Below are 18,082 nucleotides of genomic sequence, written 5' to 3' on the forward strand. Positions count from 1 at the left end.
AGAGCCACATCTGGCTTGCGAGCCATAGGTTCCCGACCCCTGTGGTAGATCAACCCCACCCATATATTTATTGTAAGCCAGGATGCAGTCTGGCTTGGGGGCAGCGGTGGTGGTACCTTGTGCAGGGGTGAGGGTGCTGGAGTCCCCATGAATGGTGGTCAGAAAAAGGACATCCCTTTTGTCCTTATAATTTACCAACATCATGTTCTGATTGCAGAGTGCCTTCATGTCCCCCTTTCTAAGTGGCTGCCTAACAAGGGATCCCAGAGGTACAGTGCCGCACACTACAGTACCTCTGGAGCATAAGGATTGGCAAAGTGGAATGCTGGTATAAAAGTTATCCACGTACAAGTAGTAACCTTTATCCAGAAGTGGGTGCACCAGATCCCACACAAGCTTCCCATTAACTCCTAGGACAGGGGGGCATTCTGGAGGGCTAATTTAAGTGTCTTTTCCTTCATAAACCCTAAACCTGTGGGTGTACCCTGTGGTACTCGCACACAACTTGTACATTTTGATTCCGTACCTTGCCTTTTTGCTGGGTAGGTACTGGTGGAATTTTAACCTGCCTTTGAAGTGTACCAGTGACTCGTCTACACAGATGTTTTGTAAAGGGGTGTATGCCTTGACAAACTTTGTGCCAAAATGGTCGAGGATGGGCCTAATTTTATATAAATGGTCATTTTGAGGTGGTCATTGTGCATTATCGTTGTAATGTAAAAATGTAAGAATTGCCTCAAAACGTGGCTGTGTCATTACCGTGCGGTAAATTCGAGTACTGTAGAATGCATCAGTACTCCAATATTGCCTAACCTCTGTTTTTTTAATGCCCATGAAGAGCAAGGGACCCCAAAACTTCATAATCTCTACTGCATCTACAGGGGTCCACCTAGAGAATGATGAAGCAGGGTTTTGTGCAAAAAATTGTTGGGCATATAAATTTGTCTGTGATACCATGAGATTTAGGAAATCCTCAGATAAAAAGAAATTTGAAAAAATCAATATCGGTGGGGCCATCCGTCTCAAAATTCCTCAGCTGCCCACGAACTCAGGAATTTGGGGCATGTAAACTCGAGGGGGTGGCCTGGGGCGCCTTCTTGAGGGCCCCTCATCACCTGAGGAAGAGTTGGTGCTGAAGGAGGAGGAGGAAAAATAAAGAAATTGGGCATCCTCCACTTCTGAATCAGTCTCAGCAAGGAAGGCATAAGCTTCCATTGCTGAAAAAGATCTTTGGGATATATTGGACATTTTTATTGAGGCGGGGTGGGGGGTATATAAATGTTGTGCTTTAACACGTGTAAACTTTATTCAAGGAGATGTGTATTGTCTATAGGAAGTATAGTTTAAAGTTGGAGATTGACAGACCCCCTCTTTATACTTCTTATATAGGGAATCAAGTTTTATCCTTACCTGCTTCCATCCCCATATTAGTTCATTAATCAACCTCTCAGTCGAAAAAGATATGCAAGGGGAAAAAAAAAAGAAAAAATAAGTTTCAGTTAAAATTTAAGCACCTATTTGGTTTATGATTTGCAAGCAGCCTTCTGCTCATACTACATTCGCCACTGTCACTTGTGCCATGTGAGCCGAAATGCTCAATAATATGCAAAATCACTATAGCTTCCTGGAGGATGAGGAAAAAATGTTTATCCTTCACCATTTCTAAACCCCTCCCATTGTGGGCCAACCCAGCCTTCCCCCTAGGGTCAATTAACAGACCATCTCATAAATGTTAAGAGAAAAGAGAATTGATAGGGTAGGCCAACCCCTACATGGATTTGGATCTTGCTTGTGGACTCTGTACTAAATACAACCTCGGTTATGACCAATTTATGCAATATGCTGAGGTGAGGGATGTTCTTATGGTCAAACTTAGAGACATTAGGAAAGAGACAATAGTGAACTAATTAATTCTGTGATTATAGACAGAGGAACATGGACACCTCTACCCCCACTCCATAAGGAACTAACCTTTCAAAAAACGGGGGTGGGGGACTGGTTGAAAGCACAACTAAAGAAAGCCGGAAAATGACAACCAGACAGGAGGGGAAGGTTCGAAAATGACTAGTATTAATATCTCGAGCTATATCCTCACAGAAGATGAGATTTCGTTATTAAATAAAGGGTTAAGTTTTTCTCCAACACAGGATTTTAGCCTTTTTAATACTATATTAGATGTTAATAAATTGGCACGCAAAATAACTGTGAAAAGACATTTTGCTGGTATGGATACTGCTTTTGAGAAGTGTGATGTGGATGGACAATCTAATGGGTACAACTATACACAGTTTGTCTTATTAGATGATAAATTTTGTGGTTTTCAGACAATTAGCTTGTGTGTCTGCCCAGGCCAATAATAGTGTTCCTAAACCCTTCACAGCAAGTAATCCTGGATTTTATCCTTTAACATCTAGAACAGCTGAATTAGATAGATTCCAGGAGCTGGTTGAGAATGAGTTAACTGCCTCTTTTTCAAAAGCTAACCTAGTATGACAGGAACTGCGGGAGCGTATTCCGATCTAAGACAATAGGGATTTAACTGTAAGGTCAGCTGATAAGGGGGGCCTCTGTGTTGGTCATGAATTCTACACTTTATAAAAAGTAAAACCTTGACATTTTAGATGATATGCTGACTTACCGCAGACTGACTCCTAATCCTACACAATCATGTACCATTGCATTGAAAGGCCTTTGGAGGAAGGATGTGTATTGATTGTCCAACCATTCCTATTTCTCACTCGCTCCCAAAGATCCATAAAGGGATATTCCTTCTCCCTTATACCCTATTGTGGCAGGGATTGGATCTTTTGGAGAGTGTCTAAGAGGATGGCTAGAGATGCTCGGCACTTGCTGCAAATAATTGAAAAATTGGGGGCAGAGAATGGATGCAGCCTAGCTACTTGTAATGTTGTGGCGTTGTACCCATCCTTTCCCCACACGCTGGGAATCCATATCTTGGAAAGACATTTAAACAATTACAGTATATACAGCCCCATTCTTAAAGAATTCATTGTTATGGCTACCAAATTTCTTTTACAGTATATTTTTTTTGTTTGATGGAGACTAAAATGTCCAGGTGCACCTATAGGACCAAGATATTGTTTTTTTTTTGTATGTAAAACTTCACATTAAAGGGGATGTCATAGAAGTGCTATCAAATAGAAAATCTGTAGCAGCTAATTCTATTTTGATGTCTACATCATGCCATCCCAAGCATGTCACTATAGGAACATCCCTTATGGGGAATTTATTAGAACAAAAAGAAATTGTTCCAACAAATCCAATTTTGTAGAAGAAGTCTGTGTGGTGGGTGGAAGATTAAAAGAATAGGTTTATTCTGCATTGTGGTACGCTGATGCAATGAATTTAGTACTATAGCCCCAAACTGTCACTTTTGATCTCCAAAAATGGCAAATCACGCACAATACAAGGATCAAGATTTAAACCAGCCACTTTTGTAACACAGTATAGCAGATAATTTGGGGAGATTAAATGAATAAGCAAGAAATACTTACCAATACTTTCACGAGACAAAGATTTACATAATTTTTTTTCCCAGGGAGCAAGATTTGTGGCTAAAAGAGGCACCACTTTGGGAACATCTGTCCTCTAGTTTGTTATCGAGTGTGTGATCACATTTTGTTGTGGCAATTCATTTACATCCTATACCACACAGGCAACATTCAACATCAAAACTTTTATTAATTGTAATTCTTCCTATGTGGTATATTTAGCAGCAGGTATTAAATGCAGAATTCGATATGTGGGCTGCACCATCTGTCCAGTAAAAACCTGCATCAGACGACATATTTCAGATATAACTAATCTTTCTTTTAATGTGTCTTCCCTCACACAACATTTCAGGGATTTACATGAAGGGGATGTTACAGATCTCAGGTGGACAAAATCCGCAGACAATCAGGGGTGGTGATCATCATAAGAAGTTGCTTAATAGAGAATCCTACTGTATTTTTGTTCTAGACACTAGGCAAACTAGGGGAATGAATTCCCGGCATGACCTTATCACTAGTTAGTAAGCTGAGATAATGATCATTGTATTTGTGTTGTAGTGATAATATCCAAATGTGCTGTTTGTTGACAGTAAAATACAATGGTGCAATACCAACATTTTGTATTTATTGGAAGTTTCATAACTATATTTGTGTGTCATACTCTAGCATTGTGTAATGTTCCTTTCCCCTCATGACTAATAAGAAGCAGTCTTGGTTTTTAATGGGTTAATATTTTAACCTCCTTTTTTCTCCTCCCACCAGTCATGTGACCATGGTTAGGGGTTTTAATTAAATAGCATTAGTGAGAATGTTTTGTTAGATCAGACGAAGGCTTTTAGCCGAAACGCGTAAATTGTTATTTGTGTTTTTATCCGATGTGCCATACCTGTTTTATGGACTTTGGTCATGTCTGAAAGTCCAGCGTCTATGGAATGGTATTCGAGATATGAGTTGGGGTTGTGTAAACCCCCTAGGACCAATATTGTATCTTTTACATTAATGTGGGCAGTCGGAGGTCTTGTTAAAACCTTGAGATCTTCATAGTAATTACATCAAAATGGCGGTGAAATTTAGAATTGTCAAATTGTCAGTTATACTTTCATTTAGCCCTAAAATTTATACATTTCCAAAAGATAAAAAGAGAGAACCCATCTTAAAATTAGTTTTTCTATTGTACAGAAACCCCCCACACGTATCTCACTGTACACAACCTTATAACCCAGCGTCAGCATGGGTTTATGAGAGATCGGTCCTGTCAGACTAATCTGATTGGTTTCTACGAGGAGGTAAGTTCAAGACTGGATCTGGGGGACGCTGTGGATGTTGTATATCTGGACTTTTCAAAGGCATTTGACACCGTGCCACATAAAAGGTTGCTATATAAAATGAGACTGCTGGGAATAGGAGAAAATCTGTGTATGAGGGTAAGTAATTGGCTTAGTGATAGAAAACAGAGGGTCGTCATTAATGGCACATTCTCAGATTGGGTTTTTTAGCATTACAGAGGGATTTGTGGAAGCTTGAGGGATGGCCAGAGAAATGGTTGATGAGGTTTAATGTAGATAAATTTAAAGTTATGCACTTGGGCCATGGAAACAAAAAGTATAATTATGTTCTAAACGGTCAATTACTTAGTAAAACTGAAGCTGAAAAGGACTTGGGCGTATTGGTGGATGGTAAACTTAATTTTAGTGACCAGAGCCAGGCGGCTGCTGCTAAAGCAAATAAAATAATGGGATGTATCAAGAGAGGAATAGATTCTCATGATAAAGACATAGTTTTGTCCTTATACAAATCCCTGGTCAGACCACACATGGAATATTGTGTACAGTTTTGGGCAGCAGTGTATAAAAAGGATATAGTAGAGCTGGAACGGGTGCAGAGGAGAGCAACCAGGATTATTAGGGGAATGGGGGAACTAGAATACACTGACAGATTAAAAAATTTGGGATTATTCAGTTTAGAAAAAAGACGACTGAGGGGAGACCTCATTACAATGTACAAATACCTGAACGGACAGTACAAGGATCTCTCCAAAGATCTTTTTATACCTAGTCCTGTGACCAGGACAAGGGGGCATCCTCTACGCCTAGAGGAGAGGCGATTTTACCATCAACATAGACAAAGGTTCTTTAATGTAAGAGCAGTGAGACTGTGGAACTCTCTGCTGCAGGAGGTTGTTATGGCGGACTCTATGTACATGTTCAAGAGAGGCCTGGATGACTTTCTGGAGAGAAAAAATATCATGGGTTATGGGGATAAAACATTTATTTAATTCTTAAAGGTTGGACTTGATGGACTTGCGTCTCCTTCCAGCCTTATATACTATGATACTATGATACGTGGCCATTACTTGTTTTATGGGCGCACAGCGAGACACGGAAGGGAAGGAATTTTAGTTTCCTCATAGGCCCCTTTTGTAAGCTATAAAATGTGTTTTTTTTTTTTTTTTTTTTTTTTTTTTGTGGGATGAGATGCTTTTTCCAGTGTTACCACTTTGGGGTTGGTATCCCCTATTGTTGAAAATTTAGGACCTTCTTTTTTTTTTTTCTCTTTTCCTCGTGTTCACCGTATAGCCTAATAATCATGTTATCTTTATTCTATGGGTCAATACGATTTCTGGGATTTGCAAAATACAACCCCAATTTGGGGAAAAATCTATAATTTTTGCATTGCTGTCTTCCAAGTGGCATAACATTTTTTTACTTTTCTGGCTATGGAGCTGGTTGATGGCTTCTTTTTTGCGGTTATACCGTACTCCATGTACTCCAGAATGATACTGTTGCAAAGTACATGTTTTCTGATCACTTTTTATTGCATTTTTTGTGTGATTGAAAAGGCAAAAATCATAATATTTGGCCGGTGTTTCTCGTGCGGGTTCAATAATTATTTACTTTTATTCTACGGGTTGTTATATATGTGGTGAAACTATATATGTGGGGTTTGTGTTATGAATTAGACTTTTTTAAGCGTTATATATGTTATGGGGCTTATGAGCATTTTTATGGATTTATTACCATATATACTCGAGTATAACCCTAACTTGGCTTATACTCGAGTCAACTAAAAAAATAAAGTCAAAACTCACCTTTCTGACATCACCCGTAGGTTCTCTTCTGCCTCCGATGCACCAGTGCCACCTCGGGTCCTTCGTATCCTCTTCAGGTTCTTCTGCTATTCTTCAGCTCTTCGGGCTGGGCAGGCTGTATGCTACAGGGGCTGGGCAGGCTGTATGCTACAGGGGCTGGGCAGGCTGTATGCTACAGGGGCTGGGCAGGCTGTATGCTACAGGGGCTGGGCAGGCTGTATGCTACAGGGGCTGGGCAGGCTGTATGCTACAGGGGCTGGGCAGGCTGTATGCTACAGGGGCTGGGCAGGCTGTATGCTACAGGGGCTGGGCAGGCTGTATGCTACAGGGGCTGGGCAGGCTGTATGCTACAGGGGCTGGGCAGGCTGTATGCTACAGGGGCTGGGCAGGCTGTATGCTACAGGGGCTGGGCAGGCTGTATGCTACAGGGGCTGGGCAGGCTGTATGCTACAGGGGCTGGGCAGGCTGTATGCTACAGGGGCTGGGCAGGCTGTATGCTACAGGGGCTGTGACCAATGCATTTCCCACCCTCAGCTTATACTTGAGTCAATAGGTTTTCCCATTTTTTGTGTTGAAATTAGGGGTCTCGGCTTATACTCGGGTTGGCTTATACTCGAGTATTCTAGGCACGGCCGATTGGACCCCAGGGCTGCCATAGCACCAATTGGCACCCCCACGAAGAAGGGGGAGAAAACCCCTCCCGCTGACCGCGGGATTTAGCGGGTTAAACGCCCCCGATCGGAGCCCACTCTGACCGTGGGTGTTACACTGGGGTGTCAGCTGTTAAAGATTTGTTGGCCGCAGAGCGCAAAAAGGTTATACTGATCAATCAAATAGATGTTTACAGGTTTAATGGGGTTCCAGTGTTTTAAAGGGAACCTGTCAATATAAATTGGCCTAATAAATAATTACCGGTATGTTGGCTTGCAACTTTATACCTTCCAGATCATGTTTCTTTTACGGCCCACCTTTGTTCCATTATCCACAAAAACAACTTTGTAGGGAGATTTGAAATTGGTTGTATAAAGACAAGGAGGTGGAGCGCTTGACACGGAAGTCAAACTCTCCCTGCCTTAGAATGCCTCCTGCCGTGTGATTAGAAAAATGCACAGGACTTCTGCACCCAGAGAAATCACTTACCAGATCTACAGGTCTATCAATTACAATGATGGCGATGTTCTGAGAAAAGAGCTTGAATTCAGTTTTAAATTCTCTGCCTATACAACCAATTTATACTCGCTTCAAACTTGATTTTCTGGATGATGCCACCACACTAGGCCATGAAAGATGAACTTGATCTAGAAGGTATTAAAATGCTTCTACACACTGGTAGTGGTTTATTAGGTCAATTTTTTTTGACAGCTTCTTTTTAAGCTTTCTACTTTTAGATAGATTTGCCATCAAAATAAAGGAAAATTTAATCTGACTCTGATTTACAAATTTTTTTTAATGAAAGATAAAAACAAAAATGAGAATCACAAGAATTAAGACAAGTAAATAAGAAAAACATATTCTAAAAATGTATACTTTCTTCCTTTTTAAACTTTTTTTTACTTTTCATGTTTTAGGTTGAAACAGATCATGTTGTTGCAGCAGTTGGTTTGGAACCTAATACAGAGCTGGCAAAATCTGCTGGTTTAGAGCTAGATGGGGATTTTGGAGGATATAGAGTTAATGCAGAACTACAGGCTCGCAACAATGTGTGGGTGGTAAGTTTTGCGCGATCTTAATGTAATTTCTTTTTAGTGACCCGGTTTCATAGAATTAATTCCTTCTCCAAATTTCATAAATTCGTAGACAGTTTTAATATATCTTTAAAATGTATACAAGATTATATGTATACAAGTACTCTAATTGATATAAACACACAAAGATCTAAATAGCAATTTTCCTGCAAGTGATTTGTCTGAGATGGCCTCTGGATAGGCCCTCAATATATGTTTGGGCCCCAGTCTGGCATTTTTATGGTACTGTTGGGCCCGATCCTAAAGATTATTGGAGCCAAAGGTGGCTACTCTTGGCACTCCTACAGTAGCTCGGCTCCCATTCACATAAAGGGAACCAGTCACCAGATTATTTTTTATCAGGGGACAGGCTGTTATAAAGTACTGTATATGCCAAAAAATGTCGTTGTTTGTTATAACTTTTAACTTTTTTAATGTTATATGTTATAACTTTCACGTTTCAGATACCATATACCACAAATCTTTTTAAAGGGGTATTCCCATGAAGACAAGATTTGAAAATCTATTCAGGATAACAAAATGATAGAATTTACTCACGAAATTCTCTTTTCCTGGAGTCCAAAGGCAGCACAAGAACAATGAGATTATGGTCCCTAGGCATAATCACATAGAGACAGGTTAGCACTGCAATGACTAATCACCATGGGGTGGAGCTAACCCCAGCCATATAAGCTCCCATGGGAGCATGGGCACTTTGTAATATTAAACAGCAATAATTTCAAACATATTAAGAAGGGAGGGAGCCTTGTGCTGCCTTTGGACTCCAGGAAAAGAGAATTTCGTGAGTAAATTCTATCATTCCTGATCGTCCTTAAGGCAGCACAAGAACAATGAGACTTGCCAGCAATACCCACTGTAAAGGGTGGGTCAAGCACGCCAACTGAAACACTCTTTTGCCAAACTTAGACCCCCTCTGCCACTAATGAGTCAAGCCTGTAGTGACGAATAAATGTAGAGGAGTTTGACCAGGTTGCAGCCTTGCGAATGTCATCCAGAGGAATATGGCCCATCACAGCCCATGAGGTCGCTGTTGACCTTGTGGAATGGGCCCTGATCTTCAAGGGAGATGGAAGTTTTGATAGAAGATAACATTTTTCAATGGCAGATCTAATCAGCGTAGCTTTGCTGGCTTTCTGCCCCTTGTTGGGGCCCCTTAGCTGTAAAAAGAGTGCTTCGGACTTACGGAAGAAGTCCGTTCTTTAGATATATATCAGAATTGCTCTTCTGACATCCAGCAGATGCCCTTTTCTCTGCTCCTCATCTTGTGGATTTGGAAACAAAACTGGTAGACAGATTTCTTGTGTAATGTTCTTGAAAGATGGAACTTTGGGAAGAAATCCTGGCATGGTTCTTAGGATAAGGCATTCTCCTAAGTCCCTTAGGTATGGATCCCTATGGGACAAAGCTTGTAGCTCGCTAACGCGCCTTGCTGAAGAGAGAGCCACTAGGAAGAGAGTTTTCACTGACAACCACTTGATTGGAGCCTTTTGCAAAGGTTCAAATGGTGCACCTACCAGTTGTTCCAGAACCGTAGGCAAGTCCCAGGAAGGGGCTGGAGGATGAGGATTTGGATCCATTCTTGAGAGAGCCTTGAAAAAATTTCTTATCAAGGGGTTACCTGAGAAGATGTTCTGCAATTGTGCGTTTATCGCATTAAATTGGACCTTAAGAGTATTGATCTTGAGGCCTTATTGATATCCTTCTTGCAGGAACTGAAGTACTAAATTCAAGGAATCAGGAGTAGTGGTGTTTTGAGCACAGCATGACTTAAACAGACCAGACTCTATTGTAGACTTTCATTGTAGAGGGTCTTCTTGATAATAGCAGAGTGTTTATGACTTCCTTTGAAAATCCTAAATTTTTCAAGTTTTCCCTGTCAGTCTCCAGGCCGCTAGTTGAAGCATTCCTGGGTTCGGGTGAACCTGACCTCTCTGCAGGAGTAATTTGTGGGAAACCGGAAGTTTGATAGGATCCTCTTTCGAAAGCGACCACGCGAGTGAGAACCAGGCCCTGCGTGGGCGAAAAGGAAGGATGGCTATGGCCTCCGCCTTGTCCACTCTGATTTTCATCAGGACCCTAGGGATGAGAACCACCGGGGGAAATACATATATCAGGTGATGTGACCAACTGATTGATAGACCGTCCAGAGCCAGGGCTTTCGGGGAGCGAAATATCGTGCAGAAGTGAATGCATTTTGAGTTCTCCTCTGTCGCCATCACATCTATCAGTGGTGTACCCCATCTGCTTGTCAATAGGGAAAAAATCTGATGATTTAGTGACCATTCCGCTTGGGGAAGATTCCTGCTGAGGCTGTCTGCCAAATGATTCAGGTGACCTTTGATGTGGACTGCTGTGATGGACGGGACATTGAGTTGTGCCCAGCTCATGAGCATCATGGAGCGACTTCTGGTGCCTCCTTGTTTGTTTATATAATAAACCGTGGCTAGGTTGTCTGACCGCACCAGAATCTTGAAGCCTCGTAATATTGGCTGGAAATGTAAGAGGGCCAATCTGACCGCCTTCAGCTCTGTGAGATTCGAGGATAGGTAAGAATCTATCTTCTTCTACTTGGCCCGGAACTGGAGATGATCTACATGGGCACCCCAACCCCAGGAGGATGCATCCGTAGTGAGGACCTTCTGTGGCCGGGGAACCAAGGACACCCCTTTGAGGAGAGAGGACGGCGTCTGCCACCAGGAGAGATCTGTGATCGTCTGTGGAGAGACTGTTAGATATGATTGTAGATCCTTTTTGCCCCGTCGCTAAGCCCTCAAAAGATCTCTTTGGAGGGACCTCATTCTTGCTCTGGCCCAAGGCACTGTGTCGATTCTCGAGGTCATCTTCCCCAGGACTTTCATAGCGAATCTGATCACTTTCCGCTGACTTTTGAGAATGGACACCATTTGTTGGATAGACTGTATTCTCTCTGGAGATAACGTGATTCTCCAGTTGACAGAATCTACGATGAACCCTAGAAACATGTTGCGAGAGGGTGTGAGGTGAGGCTTCTGATGGTTTATGAGAAAACCGTGGTCTAGCAGTGTCCGTAAGTTTCTCTGAAGTTGAGACTCCAGAAGAGCTTGGGATGAGGCCTTGACCAACCAGTCGTCCAGGTATGGAATGATGCATATATTCTGTAGTCTTAAGACTGAAGTTAGCACTATTACCACCTTGGTGAATACTCTTGGAGCCGACGAGATTCCGAAGGGGAGGCACGTGAATTGAAAATGATGAATCCCCAGTCCATCTTTGATGGCAAATCTCAGGTACTTCCTGTGAGGAGGGAAGATAGGAATGTGTAGATATGCATGCTGGAGGTCGATTTTGGCCATGAAATCCCCTTTCTGTAAAGTGGTCATCACTGAACGAATGGTTTCCATGGGAAAGGTCTTCTGGACCAGGAAGCTGTTGATGAATGACAGGTTGATCACTAGTCTCCATTTGCCTTCTGGCTTTGGAACTGGAAACACACGAGAATAAAAACCTTGTCCCCTTTGATCGGCGGGGACTGGCTTCAGGGTTGCTTTGTGGATGAACTCTTGGATCAGCTGCCAAAGGACCTGATTGGATCGTGTGTTGTACATAAACCTGTTCGGAGGGAACTGTTTAAACTCCAGTTGATATCCTCTGCGTATCACTGAGGAAACCCAGGCGTCTGACGATGTTTCTGACCATTGACACCAAAAGTTTCCTAACCTTGCCCCCACCTTCGGTAAGGGACTCCTGGCGTCAAAGGCCCGACTATGAGGCAAAACCGGCTTTCTTACCCACGAAGGGTTTTTTTCCCCTTCTGAAGGAGGTTTGCTTAGGAGGAAGTTTCCCTAATTTGGCTTTTGGAGATTTTCTCCTTTGCGAACGGAAGAATCTAGTCGTTTATTTCTTCTTTTCAGGGAATTTCGCTCTTTTGTTTCCTTCTAGCGATTCCAATATTGTGGATAGCTGAGGACCAAACATCGAGGCCAGCTGAAAGGGTAAATTGCAGAAGTTAATCTTAGATACCACATCACCATTCCACATATTGAGCCACAGGGCTCTTCTTGCTGAATTTGAGGCTGCTAGGGATCTGGATGAGCACTTGAGGACCTCAAGGTGAGCATCAGCAAGAAATTCGCCTGCGGATTTCAACATCGGCATAGTGTCTGATAACACCTCTCTGGGCATACCTTCATCAATACTAGTGATAAGATCACTTAGCCAGACCCTGAGGGCTCTGCCTACTGTAATGGAAGCCAGGGAAGCTTTACAAGCGCCCACTGTAGATGTATATGACTTTTTCAAACTAGAATCTGCCTTGCGGTCCATTGGATCCGACAAGCGAGAAGAATCTTCTGAAGGGAAGATGGCTTTCTTGGATAATTGAGCGACTGCTAAATCCACTTTGCATATAAAGATTGGGAGAATATCCCCAGACTCTTCCAGTTTGTAGAGGCTCTTAAACCTAGGACCTAAGTCCATCCTCTTATCTGGCTTAGACCAGTCCCTTTTCATCCAGTCTAATAGAACGGGGTGACTAGGGAGAACCTTGTTTTTTGACACAGGAAAATAAAAGTTGTTCCTCTTTGGATTTATGATCTACATTTCTGTCAGATTCAATTGTATCCTTAATGGCTTTAAGCAAAGCTGGGAAATACTCCTTATTTAATAAGTAAAAGTCCTCTGGATCTTCCGCGTCAGAGGAAAATACATTCATATCAGAATCATTATCAAATGAATCATATAAAACAACTGAACCAGAGGGGGATCTCCCCGTTACCTTCTCCCTTTTTGCATCATTGAATGCGTTCGCAAGTTGATGCTTAAACCATGCAAAGAAATCTGCCGATTGAATGCGATCGCCATCCATGTCATCTGACAGGGGTTGCTGGCAGCTAGAGCAGAGTCTGTGATGAGACTTGCGGGATCTCTTGCGGCTTGTTCCTGAGTTAGAGGTTGACATCTAACAGGAAAAAACAGATAATACAAGCAGAGATCAATATGCACATATTCACCACTAGAAAGGTGCATAGCCCCTCACCATGTACTAACCACAGTAGCAGAAGGGTCCGGGCTTGATGGCAGAGTGCAAGCTGAGACTAGGCTCGGGTGAGTTTTTAAATTTTCCGCTCCTCCCCTTACTTACGGTCATGCTGAGCGTGTGGGATGCCGATCTAGAACCTTTCTGCATTGTCTGCAGGGGAACACAAAGGGAGATGCACATACCTGCCGAAACGGGAAGTCGCACGTGGCGCGGGACCATCCAGCCTGGCGCCTGAGAGATGCCGAGGTCCCCGGAGGCCAGCCCACACCCGGATTGGTATCAGGACTCCCACGGCATGCGACCACCGCACCTGGATAAGGGAGGAAAGGGGGGTATTAAACCGTGTGCCCCTCCGTTGCCCAGGATGCTACTACACAGCGTATACGATCTGGGTGTTAAGGCTTGGAACCCTTACTGCGTCTTACGTCTTGTCTCTTGGGAGACCTAGATAAAGTAAAATCCAAAGTGCCCATGCTCCTATGGGAGCTTATATGCTGGGGTTAGCTCCACCCCATGGTGATTAGTAATTGCTGTGCTAACCTGTCTCTGTGATTATGCCTAGGGACCATAATCTCATTGTTCTTGTGCTGCCTTAAGGACGATCAGGAATGATACGTTCTCTTATTCAATGTTGTTAACCAAAATACATAATTTCACAAATATAATTCCATCCTGTATCTATCTGTGTTTGTGTTTTACAATTTGGTTGTCCCTGAATCTTAACTTCTGACTATAGTCCGGCAGATTCTTTAGCTTCTCTTGCATTGTAGGAGCGGGGGTAGGGGCAGGATGCACAGAGCACACTACAGACAGAGGCATTTTCTGGTTCAGCGGCATGGAGAGGACACAGCAGCAGCTCTACAAACAAGATTAGCTCTGTATCCGAGAGGAAGGGGTGACATAGCAGTGATAATTGTGTTTTATTGATTAGGAGAGGCGGCAGAGCTGAGTGTCTCATTGTGTCTTATATCCATTTCATGACTCTCATCTGTCTCATCTTTTTTTTTCTGTGTCAGAGTAGGATAGTCGACTGAAATGAAAATGTAACTAAACCTGGAACCTTATAATCTAAGCACATTGTCAGCACACAGCATAGCACAGAGGAATCTTGAAGGGACCGCTTGTGCCCGCCCACACTCTGGAATCTTAAACTGACCATAGGGGCAAAAACAGCAATAAAGCTGAGTAAAATTATCTTTATTGTGTAAGCATGATTAGGGGATTCAAATTTGAGAACTTTTATGGGAAAACCCCTTTAAAAACGTACTTGGCATATACAGTACTTTGTCCATAGCAACCAGTCCCCTGATAAAAATATAACATTCTGATAACAAGTTCCCTTTAAATAACACTGGTTAAAGGGATATTCCAGGACATTTTATCCCATCTATCATTTGTATTAGTCTTAATATGGAGAGAATCAGACACCTGATTCCTCTACTCCAGCGAGTTATGCTTCCAGACCAATGATTTCTCAAACATTGGTCACATGACCTGTTTGTATCAGTCTCATAAAAATGCTGCCATAATGTTTGACACTGTGCTTGTGAAGAAATCCCTGCTAAATAAATGGATAACTGCCTGGTCACAATTTTCAATACATTTGCTGAAAGCATAATTGGTTCAAAATTAAAGAATCACTTAATCGCTTCTAATCACTCATCACTTATAATCCTGTAGAAAAGAACCACATCTCTGTGAAAATCTTGGTCATTAAAGGCTGTAGATTAAATGAAAGCTATAGGAGACTAGGTAATTTCTGGTGCCAACTCTTTGGTTATGGTAACATGATATGTCTGTGTATAGATTTGTTTCCATAACGTCCCCCATGACGGCCCACTAGGAGGATGACCCTTGACCTCTGTAGGGACAGGAAGCAGAGAGGTTAAAAGCCTCCCCCCCCCACATCCTCCCGCCAGTGTCTTCCTGTCCCTACAGGGGTCAGGTCAAGAGAGGGTCTCTCTCCTCCTAAGGGAAGGGGGGGACGTTTTTGAAAAAAAAAAAAAAATCTCCATACTCACCTGAGTTACCTGGGGTTACGCCGACTGCGGTCCAAGTTCCCCTCTGGACAGTCCTCGGTTGGCCCGGCGCTGCGGGCTCTCCCTGGACAGGAGCATCGTCCGGATACCGTCCTCTCCGGCGGGCTGGTCCGCCAGGCCCTCGCGCGGGCGCAGGAACTACGATTCCCAGAAATCCTCCCGGCCGGTGACGACTTCCGGTCGCGACCGGAAGTGACCGCGGACGCTAGCGCGGGACACGGAGGCGGCCACCGGCAGGGGGATGGGCTCCCCATGAAGGTATTTAAAACCTCAAAAGCGGGTAGTCAGTTGGTCTGAGGTCTATGACTTGTTTTCTATCTTTGGCTCGCCGTCCCAGACATCATAATGGCTGATGAGGCAGACTTGGGCCTACTCCACCCCCCGGTGCACGTGAGTGGTGCTGTGTGGCAAGATATATACACTCACCGGCCACTTTATTAAGTACACCTGGTCAACTGCTCGTTAACACTTAATTTCTAATCAGCCAATCACATGGCGGCAACTCAGTGCATTTAGGCATGTAGACATGGTCAAGACAATCTCCTGCAGTTCAAACCGAGCATCAGTATGGGGAAGAAAGGTGATTTGAGTGCCTTTGAACGTGGCATGGTTGTTGGTGCCAGAAGGGCTGGTCTGAGTATTTCAGAAACTGCTGATCTACTGGGATTTTCACGCACAACCATCTCTAGGGTTTACAGAGAATGGTCCGAAAAAGAAAAAACATCCAGTGAGCGGCAGTTCTGTGGGTGGAAATGCATTGTTGATGCCAGAGGTCAGAGGAGAATGGGAAGACTGGTTTGAGCTGATAGAAAGGCAACAGTGACTCAAATCGCCACCTGTTACAACCACGGTAGGCAGAAGAGCATCTCTGAATGCACAGTACGTCGAACTTTGAGGCAGATGGGCTACAGCAGTAGAAGACCACACCGGGTGCCACTCCTTTCAGCTAAGAACAGGAAACTGAGGCTACAATTTGCACAAGCTCATCGGAATTGGACAGTAGAAGATTGGAAAAACGTTGCCTGGTCTGATGAGTCTCGATTTCTGCTGCGACATTCGGATGGTAGGGTCAGAATTTGGCGTCAACAACATGAAAGCATGGATATATCCTGCCTTGTATCAACGGTTCAGGCTGGTGGTGGTGGTGTCATGGTGTGGGGAATATTTTCTTGGCACTCTTTGGGCCCCTTGGTACCAATTGAGCATCGTTGCAAGGCCACAGCCTACCTGAGTATTGTTGCTGACCATGTCCATCCCTTTATGGCCACAATGTACCCAACATCTGATGGCTACTTTCAGCAGGATAATGCGCCATGTCATAAAGCTGGAATCATCTCAGACTGGTTTCTTGAACATGACAATGAGTTCACTGTACTCAAATGGCCTCCACAGTCACCAGATCTCAATCCAATAGAGCATCTTTGGGATGTGGTGGAATGGGAGATTCGCATCATGGATGTGCAGCCGACAAATCTGCGGCAACTGTGTGATGCCATCATGTCAATATGGACCAAAATCTCTGAGGAATGCTTCCAGCACCTTGTTGAATCTATGCCATGAAGAATTGAGGCAGTTCTGAAGGCAAAAGGGGGTCCAACCCGTTACTAGCATGGTGTACCTAATAAAGTGGCCAGTGAGTGTAATTGTTATGTTTGAGATCACCAAGTCATTGTTTCCTTGCCTTCCTTCCCTAGGAGCAAGTTTTCAAGGGGAAAGGCAAGGAAGAAAAACCAGGGAAGTCTGAAAAATCTAGAGAGAAACTGGAAAAAAGCAGGATTCCTGTTAAAAAATGTAGTATGTGTTTTCGTACCCTAATTAAAGGTTATAAGAAACTGATCTGCAAGTCCTGCATCGATGATTTCATGCGGGAGGAGAAAATGTCCTTTATGGATGAACTTAAGACCTTTATAGAAGAGAAAGTGGGTTCTTCGGTGGCGGCAGCAACTCAGGGAGCCCCCCCACGTAAAAAAGCTCGGATTGTATCGGCTTCCTCATCAGAGGAAGAAGAGGGGTGCATTTCAGACTCTCCTTCCTGCTCTCTGGCCGGAGACCAGGAACATCAGGATCGTGAGCAGGCAACAAGCTCCCGCTACTTATTCCAGAATGACGATCTGGACGACCTTCTGAAAGCTATGCGTGATACACTGAACCTCGAAGATGAGGAACCCCCTCTTTCTCGGGAAGACAAATTGTTTGGGGGACTCAAAGCCAAGAAACATCGCGTCTTTCCCCTTAACGATACCCTTAGGGGGTTAATTAGTCAAGAATGGAAAGACCCTGAGAGGAAAATCGCGGTCTCAAAGAACTTCAGAAAGCGCTTAGTCTTCGACCCAGAAGAATCAAAAGATTGGGACTCATTCCCCAAGGTTGATGTGCAGGTATCCAAGGTCTCAAGGAAGATGGATCTGCCTTTTGAAGATTCGGCTCAGTTAAGAGACCCGATGGACAGAAAATCTGAAGCCCTTTTAAAGAAAGCATGGGAAACATCCATGCTAAGTCTTAAATCAAACTTAGGAGCCACCTCGGTGGCGAGAACATTATATTTCTGGCTGGGGAAATTAGAGTCCCATATCCGGGAGGGTACTCCCAGAGAAGCCTTATTGGAAAGCATACCGTTATTAAGATCAGCTACTGCTTTTCTTGCTGACGCATCTGCAGAAGGAATAAGGTTCGCTGCAAAA

The 18,082-nt window shown here is 43.5% G+C and overlaps 1 protein-coding gene across 6 annotated transcripts in view; it reads left to right on the forward strand.

Moving 5' to 3' along the window:
- The window catches only part of AIFM1 (apoptosis inducing factor mitochondria associated 1), a 106,022-nt gene that overhangs the window by 59,505 nt on the left and 28,435 nt on the right, over positions 1 to 18,082 (forward strand). For all 6 annotated transcript variants that reach the window (XM_072123659.1, XM_072123654.1, XM_072123656.1 and 3 more), the window contains one exon: positions 8,169 to 8,309. In XM_072123659.1, the coding sequence (XP_071979760.1) occupies positions 8,169 to 8,309 (141 nt within the window). The remainder of the gene's footprint in view (positions 1 to 8,168; positions 8,310 to 18,082) is intronic.

The sequence above is a fragment of the Engystomops pustulosus genome, chromosome 9, assembly GCF_040894005.1.
Source record: "Engystomops pustulosus chromosome 9, aEngPut4.maternal, whole genome shotgun sequence".
In the NCBI taxonomy this organism is placed as follows: domain Eukaryota; kingdom Metazoa; phylum Chordata; class Amphibia; order Anura; family Leptodactylidae; genus Engystomops; species Engystomops pustulosus.